At 48.1% G+C, this 15437-nt stretch overlaps 1 protein-coding gene across 2 annotated transcripts in view; it reads left to right on the top strand.

Annotated features, from left to right (window-relative positions):
- The first annotated feature begins 78 nt into the window (after positions 1 to 78).
- NTN4 (netrin 4) overlaps positions 79 to 15437 on the top strand; it is a 47521-nt gene continuing 32162 nt past the window's right edge. The window contains exons 1-2 of one of the 2 annotated variants that reach the window (XM_085321319.1): positions 79 to 474; positions 2646 to 3166. In XM_085321319.1, the coding sequence (XP_085177445.1) occupies positions 450 to 474; positions 2646 to 3166 (546 nt within the window). In that variant the 5' untranslated portion in view covers positions 79 to 449. The remainder of the gene's footprint in view (positions 475 to 2645; positions 3167 to 15437) is intronic. The other variant, XM_085321318.1, reaches the window with a different exon arrangement.

Genomic DNA, 15437 nt, shown 5'->3' with positions numbered 1-15437 from the left:
GGGCTGCGGCTAGGCCGGGGGCTCCCGGCGAGGCGGGGAGCGGGCTGCGGAGCGGCGGCGGCCGCGGCGCCGGGCTCCGTAAAGCGCTGCTTGTGTTTTCTGTGGGTGCGGTGCCGCCCGCGGSCCTTGCCGTCGGGGTGTGCGAAGCGCTGCGCCAGCCGTGCACGGTTTCCCGAACCCGCTTCCCGCTCTCCCCGTTAAAAGGCAGCGCTGCCATAAACGCTTCGCGCTCCGATCCCCCCGCAGCGGGGTCCCGCAGCACTGCGGACAGACCGGGCACAAACAGTCTGCGAGACGCTTCCGCCGCCACTCGCGTGCCAAGTGCCAATTTTCTCCTTTAAAAAGAAGGGGGGGGAGTGGACGGAGAGGAAACAAACACATAATGGGGCGCAAGATAGAAATGAAACATCACAAGGCAAGTGTTACAAAAATGCTTAAGCAGGAAGCATATGATTTTCCATGGATGTTTTACAGGTGAGTCATGGTGTTCACTGCATGCTCTTGCTCATTACTAAAGGTCCCGTTCAGTGGCATGTACAGTATACTGACTGGGAGCAAGTACTTAGGCATAATCATTAGGTGCAAGTAGGGAAAAGCACATTTTCTGGGGCTGTGGGAGAGGAGTCAGGAGCTTGTGGCTCGCTGTGTGGAAACCCTTGGGCTCTGATCTGCCCTCTGCAGACAGCAGAACATGARAAAGCTATCACCTTTCATAACATGCATCACTCGGCGTCCGTCGTGCTGCCCTCTCGAATTCAAGTGGAAGCAAAGGGGTTTCCCTCCCTCCCCTTCCCAGCACTGCAACGGGACATGGGGTCTGCGTGCCTGCAGCCTTCTCCAGCTCTCAGTGATGCCAGCCCAAAACCCGGCCCCGGCAGGACGGCTGCGTCAGTGGGCGTGCATGGCCGAGGCCGGATGGTACCAGGAGCTGGATGCTGCCAGGGTGGTTGAATACCCTCAGCTCCCAGGGACTTGGATGGCACTTTGGTAGCCAGCACTTCCTGGCAGGGCTGCGAGCCTTGCAGCAGAGCCCCCGAGGGGCTGGCCTCTGGGGACAGCAGCCATGAACCCGGCACCACTGCTGTCCCAAGGAAAAACCCCGCTGACCATGGGCCTAGCTGCTGCCTCCCTGTGGGCAATCATCTGCAGTGGGCAGAAAGCAAAGGGTGCAACAAATGCAAATAATAATCTTGAGCTGTCTCAGGGTCCTGGCTGAGCCCTGCTGTATTTATTTACCTCTTCCAAAATATGCTTTACAGTTCAGTAAGGGAGGGAAGCACAATAAATGTTCACTTACTTGTTTCGCGGCTAACTGCGCTGTGTTACATGTAGCCAAAGAATCCAGGAAAGCGGCCAAATACATAAATTAGGCCAACTTGTGGCAAGCCGAACTGATAATACGATAATTGCACTTACTTAGCTACCCCTCAGGAGAGCTGTGTAGGTTAGTTAATGTTTATACAATGCTTTGGAAAGGATCTTCAGGAGATAGAAGTGATATTATATAAACTTTACAGTTATATTTGTTTACTTTTCTAAAGTATTCTGCACAGTTGGTACAGACCATGATGTTTTTGTATCCATAGGAAACTAATTTCACTGAGTATTTGTGTTTGCTAAAAACTTCCCTAGGTTGTCATTTCCCCCAATGAAATCCAGAGCCTGGGTTTAGAAATGTTTTCTAATGAGGGCATAACAAGCAGTGGTCCACATCTGTTCTGAGTAATCAGTTTAGAAAACCTGTACAGGTCGCTGGGGGTAGAAACATTTTGTTTTCCAGTGTGGTTTTCTTCAAGAAGAGGAAGGAGCAGGGAAATCTGTCCAATGCGGAAGGCTTAGTCTCCGCTAGTGCATAATATCACTTAATTGCAACTCTGACACTGTAGACAAAAGATGGGTAAAGCCCCAATAAGGCATTTATTGGATGCTAGACTGAAACAACCTTTGAGCATAAGAAAAATGCTGCGAAGAAGCCCTAATAGTTGGTGCTCGAAGCTGACTGTCGGCCTGAAAGACGGCATTGTGCATCTCAGATGCATTGGCCTTCCTTGGGCATCCCCGAGTCCTCAGCACCTTTTTCTGTGCTAAGCGGTGATGGTGCCTGAGTAGAGCCCTGAGCCCCGGCTACGTGCAGCAATCAGGAGGTGCGGAGAGCCCCTCGTCGGGCACTTCCTGAGCCACGAGGGTTAGGTGCGCTGCAGGGAGCTTTGCCCTGAGCCCCACGGCRACTTTTGAGTTTTCTTTGATGCTTTAAATGTGAGTTTTAAAACCGGCGAGACTTCTGGAGAAACTGCAGCAGAAACGGCTGAGGCTCGGTCGCAGGGTGGTTTGCCAGCACCAATTCAGCTGAGGATTTTTTTCTTTTTCTCTCTCTTTTTTTCCCCCCATTTACACGCATTGGCAGCAAGTTTCTCCTCCCTAAAAAAACAAATGAAGCGGCTCTTCCATTAGTTAAATCCTGGCCTCTGCCGCAGCTTGGGGCTGCGGCGAGGTTTGGGGTGGAAAGGGTGGGCTGGGAAAAGAGGTGAGGATCTGTGGAAAGAGAGGTTTCCCGGTGTGGTGGGATGGGGGGACATGGGGAGCGAGGGGGGATTTTCGGGACGGCCCCGAAAATGGCACCAAACACTGCTTGACCTCCCTCGCAGGTGCCGGCGGCGGGGGCGCCCGCTGCGAAAAAGCCTGCAACCCCCGGCTGGGCAACCTGGCGCACGGGCGGGCGCTGCGGACGGAGACGGCGTGCGGCGCCGGCGCCCCCGAGCCCTACTGCGCCTACTCCGAGGCGGCCGACCGGCGCTGCGAGCCGCCGGCCTGCGGCCGCTGCAGCGACGCCCGGGCGGCCCTGGCCCACCCGCCCGCCGCCATGGCCGATTCCCCTTTCCGCCGGCCCCGCACCTGGTGGCAGTCGGCCCGAAACGCCCCCCGGGAGACCATCCGGCTCGACTTGGAGGCCGCCTTCTACTTCACCCACCTGATCCTGGTGTTCAAGTCGCCGCGGCCCGCCGCCATGGTGCTGGAGCGCTCGCAGGACTTCGGGAAGACCTGGAGGCCCTACAAGTACTTCGCCGCCAACTGCTCTGCCACCTTCGGGCTAGAGGACGACGTGGCGCGGAAAGGAGCCRCCTGCACTTCCCGATACTCCAGTCCCTTCCCCTGTACGGGAGGAGAGGTAAGCCCTCTCCCGCGAGCCCCCYGCGCTCGTCTGAGAAAGCTCTCCCAGCGGCTGGCGGGCAACCTGCGCGGGTTTGGGGGTTGGGGAAATACCCCCAGCTGCCGGCGGCATGGATGAGGTTGCTTGCTCAGGGCAGCCGCGGCGAACGTGGCCCTTGGCCRTCTTCTCCAGCCGTGGCAATGCTGTGGTTTCTTGTTGTAGTGCAAGTCCGTRTCAGGTGGAGCAAAGACGTAGCTCTTTGAAAATTAAAGGTGCCCAAATTCTCTTGAAATAAAGACGAGCATCACCCAGAAGTAAGAGGGTAACCAGCCAAAAAAATTGGCTACACTGATACACAGTTCTGCATAAAGCAGATTAACCAGATAATTAAGGGACCTTATRCCTTTGGGTTTTTTCTTCTGCCTGCACTTGCATGGCAACAGCATGCAAAAGGATGAGAAATCACACTTGCCGAGAGGGAAAGTAGAAGCCAGTGTGGAAAATCAGCTTGTTTTCAGGATTGGAAACAGCAGCAAATCAGTTATATACTTGGAGGTTTTACAGCTTTCCTTCTCCGTCTTCCCCCCGTGCCGGAGGCCCTCTCCCCGGAGCCGTGGCCCTAGAGGGGCTCCCTGGGCGCAGGCATCCCCACTCGCTGGGAGGCATCGCCAGTGACCAGCTCTGGGTTTTAAAGGCTGCTCCCTCTGGTGGCCTGATCTAACAAACTGTAGCTGAAAGTTAACTCCAAACTCGAAATTCCCCTCTGATGTAATGCAGAGAAATGGGCGAGTTTAAATGGTGAGTTAGGGGCTCAGCTCTATACTGTCAGTTCCTGCTGACTGCTTACTTTGAGATGAAGGGCCTGTTCTCAGAGACCGGTATTCATGTCCCAGGAAAATCACCTGTTAAAACCACTTCGCGGTTTCCCAACCTCAGTGTGTCATGCGGAGTCACCCTTATCTGTCGTTTGGTTCGGAAGACAGTCGCTGCAGAAATAGCTGTCTCCTGAATTGCATCTCTTCRGAGAAGAGTCATGGGGAGGCAGCCGACATCCTGCTCTAGGAGAAGCTGACCCATGCCCCTATTGGCTCAAACAGAGATCTCCAGACCTGTCAGACAGGTCCAGGACTGGTATTTCATTAGCCCAGCGAAGGGTTTAAGTAAGGTGATTGGCAGGACAAAGTAGTTTCTTCTCCTCTTCTCCACTCTCTGTCCTCTCATGACCCAGAAAAGCCGACTAAACTTCCCTTCACAGTGAAATCAGGTCCTGCTAAAAAGTGAGTCCTACCAAAAGACTAAAAAACATGCCCCACCAGGAATTTTCCAAGACCCTCAGCGTTTCCACCAGTCACTGACTCCCACCGCCTAAATCATAAGGCTCTACCGGTTCAGTGCAGGGACTGAAATTTGTAGCCATCGGCATCAGAGAATTGCTCCCTGCCGCTTTTTTCTTTTGACATGCTGGGGCAAACAAGCAGGGGATGTTTGGGGGACACCRACTTGTGCACTCCTTTTTCAGCTTTCCCAGGATCATTCTTAAAGACAAGRATGCAGAGGGTAAGTCAGGGCAGTTATCTTTTTTCCCATATAGTTAACACCCCAGTGCAGGTTTCGCTGAAACCACCTCTGCGAAGTATGCTCAGACCAGGATGAGGGCTGTGTCTGGAGAGAACCTGTGCAAACRCCATCCTTGAGCTGGCTCATGTACAGGTTGGTGCTATGTGCRCGAACAGTAGGAATGAGACTCTTTTGTGTAAAAAACAGTGTTTATTTCAAGAGGGAAAGGAGTTTGGTATCGTATCTGCAGTAGCATGCTGCTAAACAGGCTATTTACAGACCTTGCTCCTGCAGAATCCCTTCTTTTGGCTTCATTTTAGTTTGTATTATGGCAAAGARGCCATAAAAGTCAAGATCATTTAATTATTCTAGACTTTAAACAAATGTTGAGTACAAGGGGCTGAGGCTTATAAGGTTTTAAGAATATGGCACACTTCAGTTCCCTACACTTAAACACTACTTGTATTTACCTGCAAAGTAATAACAGCAACTTTCTGGTGACCAGATGGCAAGCATGCATGCTTAGCAAATATCACATTTAATTTATTACAGTGTGCTACATTCCAGCAACTRCTTGTAACTGCCAATAGCAACATGTATCTCACCTAAAGAAACATCAGAGTTTTGTGTTCTGTTTGGAGTTATGCAGTGCTTTACTCCCACTTCTGGTAGCACCTAATTTCAGACATATGGAAACAGTGATTTCACTTTAAACAGTGGTTTCAAATATGCAGTCCTCTCAAAGCATCCAAGCCTGAAGAGTGTTATTTAATTGCAGCTCAGATGCCCCTGTTTTCTTTAATGCTAACATAAATTCTGCAAGTGCTAGTGGATTTCTTTTTTAACTTTTTGAATTTTTTTTCCTGCGATGTTACAAGTATAACCTGTGCTCCAAACTGTGTATTACTCTGTCTATATTCCACTTTCTCCCACTGTAAAAATTTCAACACCACATGGGCGTTTCTAGGCACAGAGTCAGGGCTCGCGGGACTTTGAACGGCRGGTCTCTGCGCGCTGCTGGCAGCTGGACTGTGGGCACCCAGGATGAGCCATCTGAAAAGCTCAGGGGAGGCCTCCAGAGGTGGCTGCTCATCCCTAATGGCACTAGAGCCCAGATGAGAGCTGTAAATATCTGGGCTGCCAGTTCCTTGTTTTCCCAGTCTGCAAAGGGATGGCAGTGCTCATCGACCTGTGTTTCTGCCACACGTTAGGGTTGGCAGCAAGCCCTGTTCAAGGGCAGCGGCGTGCAGAAGCTCTTAGTGCACAGGGGTCTGTGGCCTCTTTTTGACAAGTCATATGTGTTAGTTWGGATCAAATGAGCATCCACTTCACTTTTTATTGTTTGCTTTTTTAAGAAAAGAAAAAAAATGATCTCTTTGTGTTTCTTTTGCTCTTATTATCATGAGTCATTCCTTAGATGCCTCATCTAATTCTTATGACAAAAACCCTCCCTCGTTACAGCWTTGCTATGATGTTGATTTTGAAGAGATTTATGATACCACAAAAAGCAAGATGCCAAGCCTCTAGGTTCRTTTTAAAGACCCGGAGCTCAATGTTCATGGAGAAACAAGAGATGTTGAATTAGCTCCAGGAGCTGCTTTTCATCTTTTTTCTTTAATAGACCAGCTCTGTGTTTTCCTTTCTGCTGCTGGTCTGGCAGCTGAGCCAGAGGATGTTGACAAAGCTATCTGTGTGGGACCTACCACCAAAGAAAAGGGGGCTACGTCTTGGTAGCGTTCCTTTTTTTCAGTTTCAGCCCCTTGATTTAGCAGCACAGGGTCTCTACAGGGATTTGGCAGGTCTCTACCCTTCCTCACAGCTTTTCCCTGATGCTGCAGCACCTTTGGACCTAGTTATCTTCTTTGGATGTGGTTGAGCTGTCCACCCTGAAGTGAGTGTGAGCTGGAGGATAAACAGATTAATGGTGAGGCTGGGAAGGGAAAATCCAGAGCAAATTTCTTCAGCAGCTGCCCACCATGCAGAGCATGGGGGTTGAAGGCTGCGTAGCACAGAATTGGTATCTTCTCCTCCTCTTGTGTTATTCCTGTTATACATCAAAGTTGCCTGGGGGAAGATCAAATCCTACAAGCATAATGTGGGAGGAGAGGAATGCCTGGTGCTTAACACAGTGTTCATCSAATGTTCACGTTCATCCAGTAAGAAAGTGGAAGCAAGGATATTTCTTAACGATGGGCAGCAGCRTGTACCTGATTAATCGATGTATGGCTAGTGCTCAAAATGTGTGTGAAAGCATGTGTCACAAGAGATATGACAGAAACATGAAATGTGACCGTTGGAAGGAAAAGTTTGAGATTTGTTTTTCACATAAAATTACTATGAATTGTAATGTAGGGGGTCAACGGGAGATTCTAATCACAGCCATGTGCTGGCTTTCAAGAATAATACACTAATGCTCTAGTCTTAAAGGTTTTGTTGGGGGAATTAAGCACATGCTTACAGGTAAGCATGTACTTAGAGACTTTGCTGAGCTGAACTCCATGTAGGACCAGTGATTTTTCTGTAAGTATCCAGGAGCTGAGCAAAGCATCTGAACCCCTCCTTGCTAGGAAGAGAAGAGCCAGATGATGGGCGTCACCTGCCCAGGCATCCCCAGATAGTCCGTGTGTCCTGTTCAGAAACCCATCTCTAGTCTGGCTCTGCTTTCTGGAGCTCCCACGGTTAAACATTTAGGGTCAGACTGTCCCTGCCATAGGGCTCTTCAGGAGGGGGCAAAGGAGAAGCAGGAAGGAAGAGGAAACACCAGTACAGCTGATTAGATTTCCAGCAAACTTCAAAGATCTGCCAGTGGGAGAGATCTTGCAACACTGTGGAGAACACATTTCTTCCCTGTCAGGGAACAGTTTAGGATCAGCTGTGTGCAAAGGGATCATTGAAGACTTTTCTTGTGCTTAATATAGTGAATTAATTGTTTCATGACAACAGTTTGTTTAGCCTAGGTAGAAACCTCTAAAGGCTGGACCTTATATTATCAGTGTTTTAAGAGAAAGGCTAAAGCCAAGTTTTAGCCTGTGTCATATGGGTGTGCTACAAATTCAGAATACTTTCACTGTTTTCCAGGGTGTTACCTCTGAGCCACATTACTGCAAAGAAAATCAGAACTGGATTCACCAGCCAAACATAATCTGATCTAAGTAAATACGATACAGAAATAAACTCTTTCAGGTTCATGCTCAGATAAGAATGCCTTTTTTGTTAGTATGCATAAAAGGCTATCTTCCCTCCCATATTTTGGATCATATTAATATTTCTTCCTTTACAGGCTAATCTTAAAATTATCTTTGACTAGATGTCACTGTTAAAGACTCATCTACATGGGGGCCTGAGCAGATGTTAATTCTTTAACTATGAGTGAGAGTGACTGTCCACTCTGCAATGCAATTATCTCATTCACTTTAAATTCCCATCTGTGGTCAATTCAGATTAGCTCGCCTGAGTGTCCCCATTTAGACAAGCTCCATGACAAAAGAACTTACTGAAGCAGAGTCTCCTTGACAAGATTTTAGTAAATTAGTAACTTGTTTGAGTGTTCATCAATTCAGAATACTGCTAATAAATCACTTCGAGACTTTAACCATTGTTGTTATTTTCTATTAATAGGAGAAGCRTATTTGTAGCTTGACAATATTCCAGCAACAAACTCTAACGTGCTTCCAGCTTTTTAAACATCACATGCTGCTGTTTTATTGCGGTGTGTGTGTGTGTTTTACTGAGCATTTTATTGACCTCRTATGTCTCCTGCAGCAGAAAAACCTTCAAATTTTCTGCCTTGTACTGCTGCTGTGTGCAGCCTGCATCCGTTCCTTAAGGATTTGCRCACGAGTCCTACAGGTTTTACCTGAAAAAAACTCTGTAGAGCAGAAGTAAATTGTGTCCTGCTAATCAGGAGTTTGGCCCTAATAGACATAGAGCAATCTTAACACTCGCTGTCACAAACGGGAGTTAAAGGTACTTAGGGTTTTTACTTTGGGGGCCTTAATTTTGGATTATATAACTTCTGCTCATCTTTTAGGCCTAAGTAAGTTTGACCTCAAGCTTATTTACTACCTCTTMAGTATCCTTAACTGAAGCTGCATCTCTATTGCCCTGAGCTCCAAGGATCACTTGGGCATGGGAGGTTTGAGTTCAGTCACTTGCACTCCACAAACGAACTGTGCAGATATGAAAGAATAGCCTCAAAATAGACTTAGATTTCAGACCTTTAGAGGGCTACAAACTGTTTTGTCAATGGTTCTGTGCCACTGGCATCTGAACAAGCAGAAAATCAGAGCCCAAACCAGCCACAAGAAAAGCGAGGTCCTGCTAGTGGCTGCTGGTRGCTAATGGCTGACATTAGCCGTGCACAGGACACATAAGGATACAGCAAAGATGGTATGTTTTCAAATAACAACTCTATACTTTGTAGAAGTGCGTTTTGTAGAGAGAAACCTCTTTTACAGCATCTTCCTGATCATTCTGTCTTTGGGAAAATGCTCCCTGTTGGGTCTTGTACAAAAGCACTGCATGCAAAGGAGCTTCCTAATCAGATGGGGCTGGTGGTGAGGGGGGGTCATAGCTAGAGACATAACCATGCTTTGCAATATCTCAGTGAATTTAGCTAAATGTGGGGCCCCTATTTCCTAAGCAAAAGGACAAGAAAGATGATTTCTAATGGAATAGTTAATGGGATGATGTAAGCAGACTAAGGCTAGAGTCAAGGAAATGATGTAGGAACCTAGAAAAGGAGGACTGTGACACCTGGTGAGTAAGTGCAGGGTCCCTGGAGTGGRATCATGAGAGCTGGGTGGGATGGGTGCCCGTTAGCCGGCACGGCACGGCATTCAGTGGCTGTGACTGCTCTGCGGGCACGGCAGCGGGAAGAGGCTCCGGGTCATGGCTTCACCTGAGAGGACACAAGACAAGGGCAGTTCTGGGCACATGCAGAGGTGAAGCTTTAGTATCTGGAGAATATTGCCATAAAAGGTGCCTTGCCTTTAGAGTTTGGGCACCACCAGGGCTGAGTGTCAGGCATGGTATTTTCTGGGCACAGACACCTGCCTTCGTCTTAGGTTTTCTGTACATGGAGCAGCAAAGGTGATGCTGCCAGCAAGCACTTTGGGCCAGGCTGTGACAAGCCCCTCTGTCCCCCCAGCAGTCCTGGAGCACTGGTGTGTCCCTTTGCTGTGCTTGCCAGGTACTCAGCATCTCTGAAGGACCAGGGCACGCATGAGATGCTTCCTTTACCCCCTTCTCCCCGCCGTGTAAAGTGATCCTCCACACAATTACCCTTTTGCAACTAGATGACAAAAAGGTCTTGCCGTCTCCTTTTCCCTCTGCCTTTCCTACTGTTATGGCACTTGGAATATGGCCCTCCGCTTGGTCAGCTACTAAAGTGCTGCCACGTCTGGCACGGAGAATGGCCAATGCTTAATAACACGTTTCGACAGTCCCCTGTTTAGAACAGCAAGTTTCTAACTATTGCAGATTGGAGATGCTGTATCAGCCTCCAACTACGGCTAAAACAAAYTATTCCTAAGAGGGAGCTTGCCCAGTCTATGAAAGGGGATATATTGTAGGCCGCCTACAATAGGAGGGAATGGGTTCCACAACTCCAGGAGATCCTTTTCAAACTTATGTCCTTATATAGGAAGTGAAGAGCACTGTACCCAGATGAAACAAGAGGAATTTGGGTAGGCAGAATTTAATTCCCTGAATTGGCATCTGGCCTTGTTAGCAGGACTATTGCTTCCGCTGAGAAAAGTGCCACGGGGTTTTAGTGGTGAAGCCAGAGCCTCTCTTCCAGCACTGCACCCCACTGCTTCATTTCACTGTTCCTTTTTGGCATGAAGGAAAGACTGGCATGCTTATTCAGCTCCCTGTCTGCTGGCTGTAAGGTAGGGCTGCCATATTGCTCTGGATACAAACGTATACATGGGAAGCGTGGAATCTGATGCACCTCAGAAGTTTTGGAACAAAACTTCATGCTCTGTAGACTTAATCTGCGCATGCACAGTGGATGTAYTTGCATGAGATTTCCTGCCTATTGACATCTAAAATGCTAGACAAATGGAAAAGCCTCAAATTCTACCTGGGCCACATTTCCAGGAAGAAAAGGTATTAATGTCCAAAACAAAATTACCATAGATGTATGGCATGGCTTGAAATCTATAGCAGTAGGCTGAAAGGTGAGGAGTGCTGATTCTCATGGCCTCTTTGACTGTGCATATTTGCATGTAAGTCAGACAGGTGTTTATTTTCCCCAAATTAAGTGTAGCACATGGTAAATGAATGGTTTCCACTCTAGCAGTAAGCAGCCAGATGCATAGACACAAAGCCTTTTCATTGTAGACAAGAACGGTTGCAAAATGTTCTTCAAAATGAATTACTCTTCGGCTGAAAGAAATCCCCCTGATGCTGCAGGACTCCTGCAGGTGCTCTTGCCAAAACGCTAGCCTGCTGCCTCGCAGGCTTTTGCAGTGGCGTGCCCTGCTCAGAAGCTATTAAAGGGGTTATTCTGCGGCTCTGGGGAGTGAGCCAGCTTTTCTCACAGCACTGTCTACCGAACAAGCAAGTCCAATTCTCTKCCTGGCTCTTTGGATGTAGCTCCAGGTTTTTCTCGTCATTCCTATACAAAGCAGGTACTGCTGGCAGGCCACRGCTGAGCCCATAAATCTTTGTGGGGATGGGGAAGGGAGGGGAATTGCTGGAGGGAAGAGCATTTAAATATCGTCTTTCTTGCTGATAGGCCACAGGACTTCTTCACATTGTCAGCTGAAATGTGCTGGTTCATTTTCCTACGCAGGATAGTATAGCYTTGAAAACAGTGGTTTTAAAGAAGAGATTTTGAAGATGAGAACATTGTAAAGATTTTTATCTTTAACAGTGAATATCCAATGGCATTACTCATCTGAAGGGTTTTGTGAACCAACAAACTGAGTATTTCTGTCTGTGCTTGATGAGAGAAAACATTGATTAGGCAAAATAAAGCTGTTGTGGGAATAAACTTCCAGTTTTTGGAACAGCACTGTTAGTCTGAGGTAAAGAAATCCAAATGCTTTGAGCTATCTGCACTGGAGAGAGATTTTTGTGATAATATTACTTCTGCAATCATCATCTGAATGAAAACAGGCATGACCTAGCAGTGCTTCATTTTCATCTAATGAAATTGTGCAGCGTGCTCTTGAAAGGCAGTTGAGAAGATGGCTTGCATCTGATACCTTCTGGCCAGAGGTACCAGGGATCCTGGGGAGATCCTGCGGYGCTTGCCCAGGTTTTCCTCGTGCCTCATTCAGCCGCTCACCTGCTGGCTTCTGCGTGTGAGTAACGATTTCTCCGCTACAGTTTGTTGCTTTGGCGAAGGGCAGAACATTGCCTTGAGTTTCCCAAAAGATGTAAGTTGTATTGGTATCAATTAACTTGTCAAGGCCTGCATAGAGGCCAGTTATTTGAAACAGCTGGTTTTTCTTTTTTAAATCTTTGTAAGTTTGTGTAGCTCTTGGATGGTGAGACGAGACATTATTTGCTGTATTTTATATACTGTAAAAGCTAGCAGAAGGGCTGTAGGCACAAGCCAAATGTGCCCAAATGGTGTCCTTTGTCAAATGATATTAAGTAGCCRTAACAGCCACAGCAGCACCACTTCTGCAACGTCTTAGTGATCTCAGTGGACAGCTGTTGCTCGTCTGTAGCAGGTTTCTATTGCCTTGCTTGAGGGTATGGATAGGGTGCTTCACATTGCAGCCAGAAAGACAAGCTACATTTGCTCACCGTGACCTTAGAGCTGTCTCTAGGTCTATGTCTGAGTCATTAAGTCTAAGTTACTCTCTGCAGTAACAGGTCAGGTTTCCCTATTTCTCTTGCTGTTTCATCTCATCCGGATGATGCTGAAGTGCACTCTGTGAATGCGCATATACAGGTCAGGTGTCTCCCCAAGGAAAAGTGGGATCCTTCCCTAAAGTCTACTTCATCTCAAAAGCAGATAAAAAAAAAATAACTTAGAGGAGCTTGTAGGTGATGCCTGCCCCGAACTTYCCACACCATGCCAATTATTTACAGCATCTGCCAAGGAGTCTTTTTTTTTTAGCCAAAGGTCATGACAACTAACCTTGCCTATAGCTACTGAGGGATTTATCTYTTAATAGCTCTTCTGCTCTATCTCTGGGGTAATGCATCAAATGAACTGAGTAGCCATTTGGCAGTAAAATGTACTGGCACTGTGGTTCTAGCATCCTTCTGCATAGAGGGAGAAGTTCACTGGGTTTGATTTTGGTGAGGAACAAGACTTTTTATTAAAAATTTAAGAGCTTAGTATCTTAAAGATATATCTATCAAATGTGGTTAAAGTTAGCCAGTGGTTCAAAAGCTTTTAGAAGGGACCAACCGACAGACCCACAGATACACACACAGTGTAAYTGCATGTCATATTTCAGTGGGACACTAACCTATAAAGTACGAGCACCTTACCAAAATGAAACACTCCTCTGCAGACACTATTCTCCCCTCTGAGAAGAGCCAAGGAGAGAATGTGACTGATGTTAACCACATGGGCACAGAAAATCTATCTGTAGAATATCTCTGTCTCTGTCTTCYAGAGGATGTATGTTGGCAGGAAGTATGTGGGTTATTATCAGCACTAGGTCTAGTGGTTAGACCATGAGTATGACAGATGGGGAGGTCGGCTACTGACAGTGCCATGCAATTCCGGTTAAAGTATATAAATTTGGTGCTTGTGGTTTCCCTATGTAAAAAAGGGTCACCCCCGATGTCAGTGCAGGTAGGACTGTCAGTGCTCCCTGTATGTAACAAATATGATTTATTACTGCAGCCTGGGTCTGACTGCTTGGCACAGCAAATCTTGAAATACGTTTCGTTTACGGCACTGGTTGATGTGTACGTAGTTGGTAAGATGCTGGTAAGAAGCACAGCTGATAATATCATATGTGTAATCCCACACATGTACTTTATCCCAACCTCRCTCATGGTCCAAATTGCAGGCACTAAGCCAAAGTGGCCATAGTTATTGAGTTTTACCATCCTCAAGTGTACAACAAGACTTTCCTTCGTGYGTTGTTGGGTGTTAGGCTTAATTACTCTTTAATGGAAAGGAACAGGGAACAGTCTCAGCTCCGAGGCTCTTCTACACCCCTGAGGACTGACAGAGGGGCAGGTGGGGGCCCAGCACACAAGCCCTATTGAAAGAGGGTGTGAGTGGGACATGTGGAGGCACCCTCCGTGAAGTGGGAGTGCCTGGATGGTGCTGAATTTCCAACAGCTAAATTTAGATTTGACTCCCTCTGCGAGTGAAAAAGAAAAAAAAAAGAAAAAAAAAAGAAAAGCCTAATCAGGGTTTCATGACGATGATGAGTTTATTCCTCTTAATGCAGTTTTTTGGATGGAAGTTGAAAGCAGACATTGTGGCAGATTGACATTACAGAAAACCCCAGTGGGCACACACATGTTGCGTCATTACTGTTATTTTTAAACCACCCATTTCTACAAATCAGCCTAATTGCCCCCTGTGAGCTTTCCATAATGCTCAGCAAGGCAAATGATTGCTTTTAACTTTTACATCTACTTAGAAAGCAAGCTTAATTGGCTCAATAAAATTTCCCCGTTAAGCTTCTCCAAACAAGAAGAGCAAGAGCTGAAAGCAGTCGCCACTTGGGGGTAACTCCTCTGCGAGAACGCCTGGTTTTGCCGCGGTGGGAGGGAGGAAGTGGCCGCCTCGAAGAGCTGCAGCGGCACCGTAGGTGGTCGGCAGAGCACCGGGGTCCCTTGAGGTTGCTGAGCACCYGCTGCTCCAGCATCAGCCGGTGTCCACTGCGCTCCGCGGGCAGGCAGGGCTTGGGCCAGGGAGCGGGGAAGGGTGACATGAGAGCCCAGGCTACGCTCCGGGGAGAAGGGCAGGAACCAAGAAAGCCGACCCAAAAACTAGCACCGTTGTATTCAGGCCAAGTTTCCTGGATAGAAGCTCATCCACGTGCGCCGGGTAACAGATACCCGGGAACGCAGCCAGCAGGCTCTGCTATGGGTCTGCTGCGCGTTCGCTGCCTACGTGGCCCGGGCATGGGCAGCGACGCCTGCTGTGCTGGGTTTTGCCGCGTGTGGAAAGCTCACCCGAGCGGGACGTGAGCAGGGTTGCCGGCACGCCAGGCACCCTGCGCATGCAGCCCAGCCACCACGYGCTCGCACGCAGACGCACCAGTCCTCCCTGGCTAGCTGCAGACCGGAAATTCTGGAAAACAATCCAGTCTTCAAATTGCTCCTGGATGCAATTTCTGATTTTTTCCAAATGCATAATAGCCTCTGCTTTACCCCGGGATACTTAGTGTGAGTTATCTGGGCATGCTTTTAGGGGCAGGGAAAATCCCCAAGGCAAAGCCAGCTAGCCATATCCCCAGCAGGTAGCTGCGTGCCCGGGAGCAGTGCAGACGTGGGGAGGTGTTTGTGCCATGTACATTGGGGGCTGCTGGCCACAGAGGGCTAACCTCGCTGCTCCACTGAGCAGGGATGTTAGCAGGGAGAGTGACAAGACAGCAGCCATGATTTTATCCCCACTCAGAGCAAGGTGACCCCCAAGCACACCTGCAGCGTGGAGGGCCTCGGCTGGGGAAACTGTCTTCTTGCAGCACCCTGTTTCCAAGGAGCGGTGGAAACTGTGTGGCAGAAAAAGCACCGGTCAGCAGGCAGGGCCCCAAAATTATACACTCCTTTTTTTTTTTTTTTTTTTTACCAA

The sequence above is a fragment of the Rhea americana genome, unplaced genomic scaffold (assembly GCF_003343005.1).
Source record: "Rhea americana isolate MKP2758 unplaced genomic scaffold, rheAme1 scaffold_69, whole genome shotgun sequence".
NCBI lineage: Eukaryota > Metazoa > Chordata > Aves > Rheiformes > Rheidae > Rhea > Rhea americana.
Note: the sequence above shows the minus strand (reverse complement) of the source record. Positions and strands in the feature narration are given on the sequence as shown.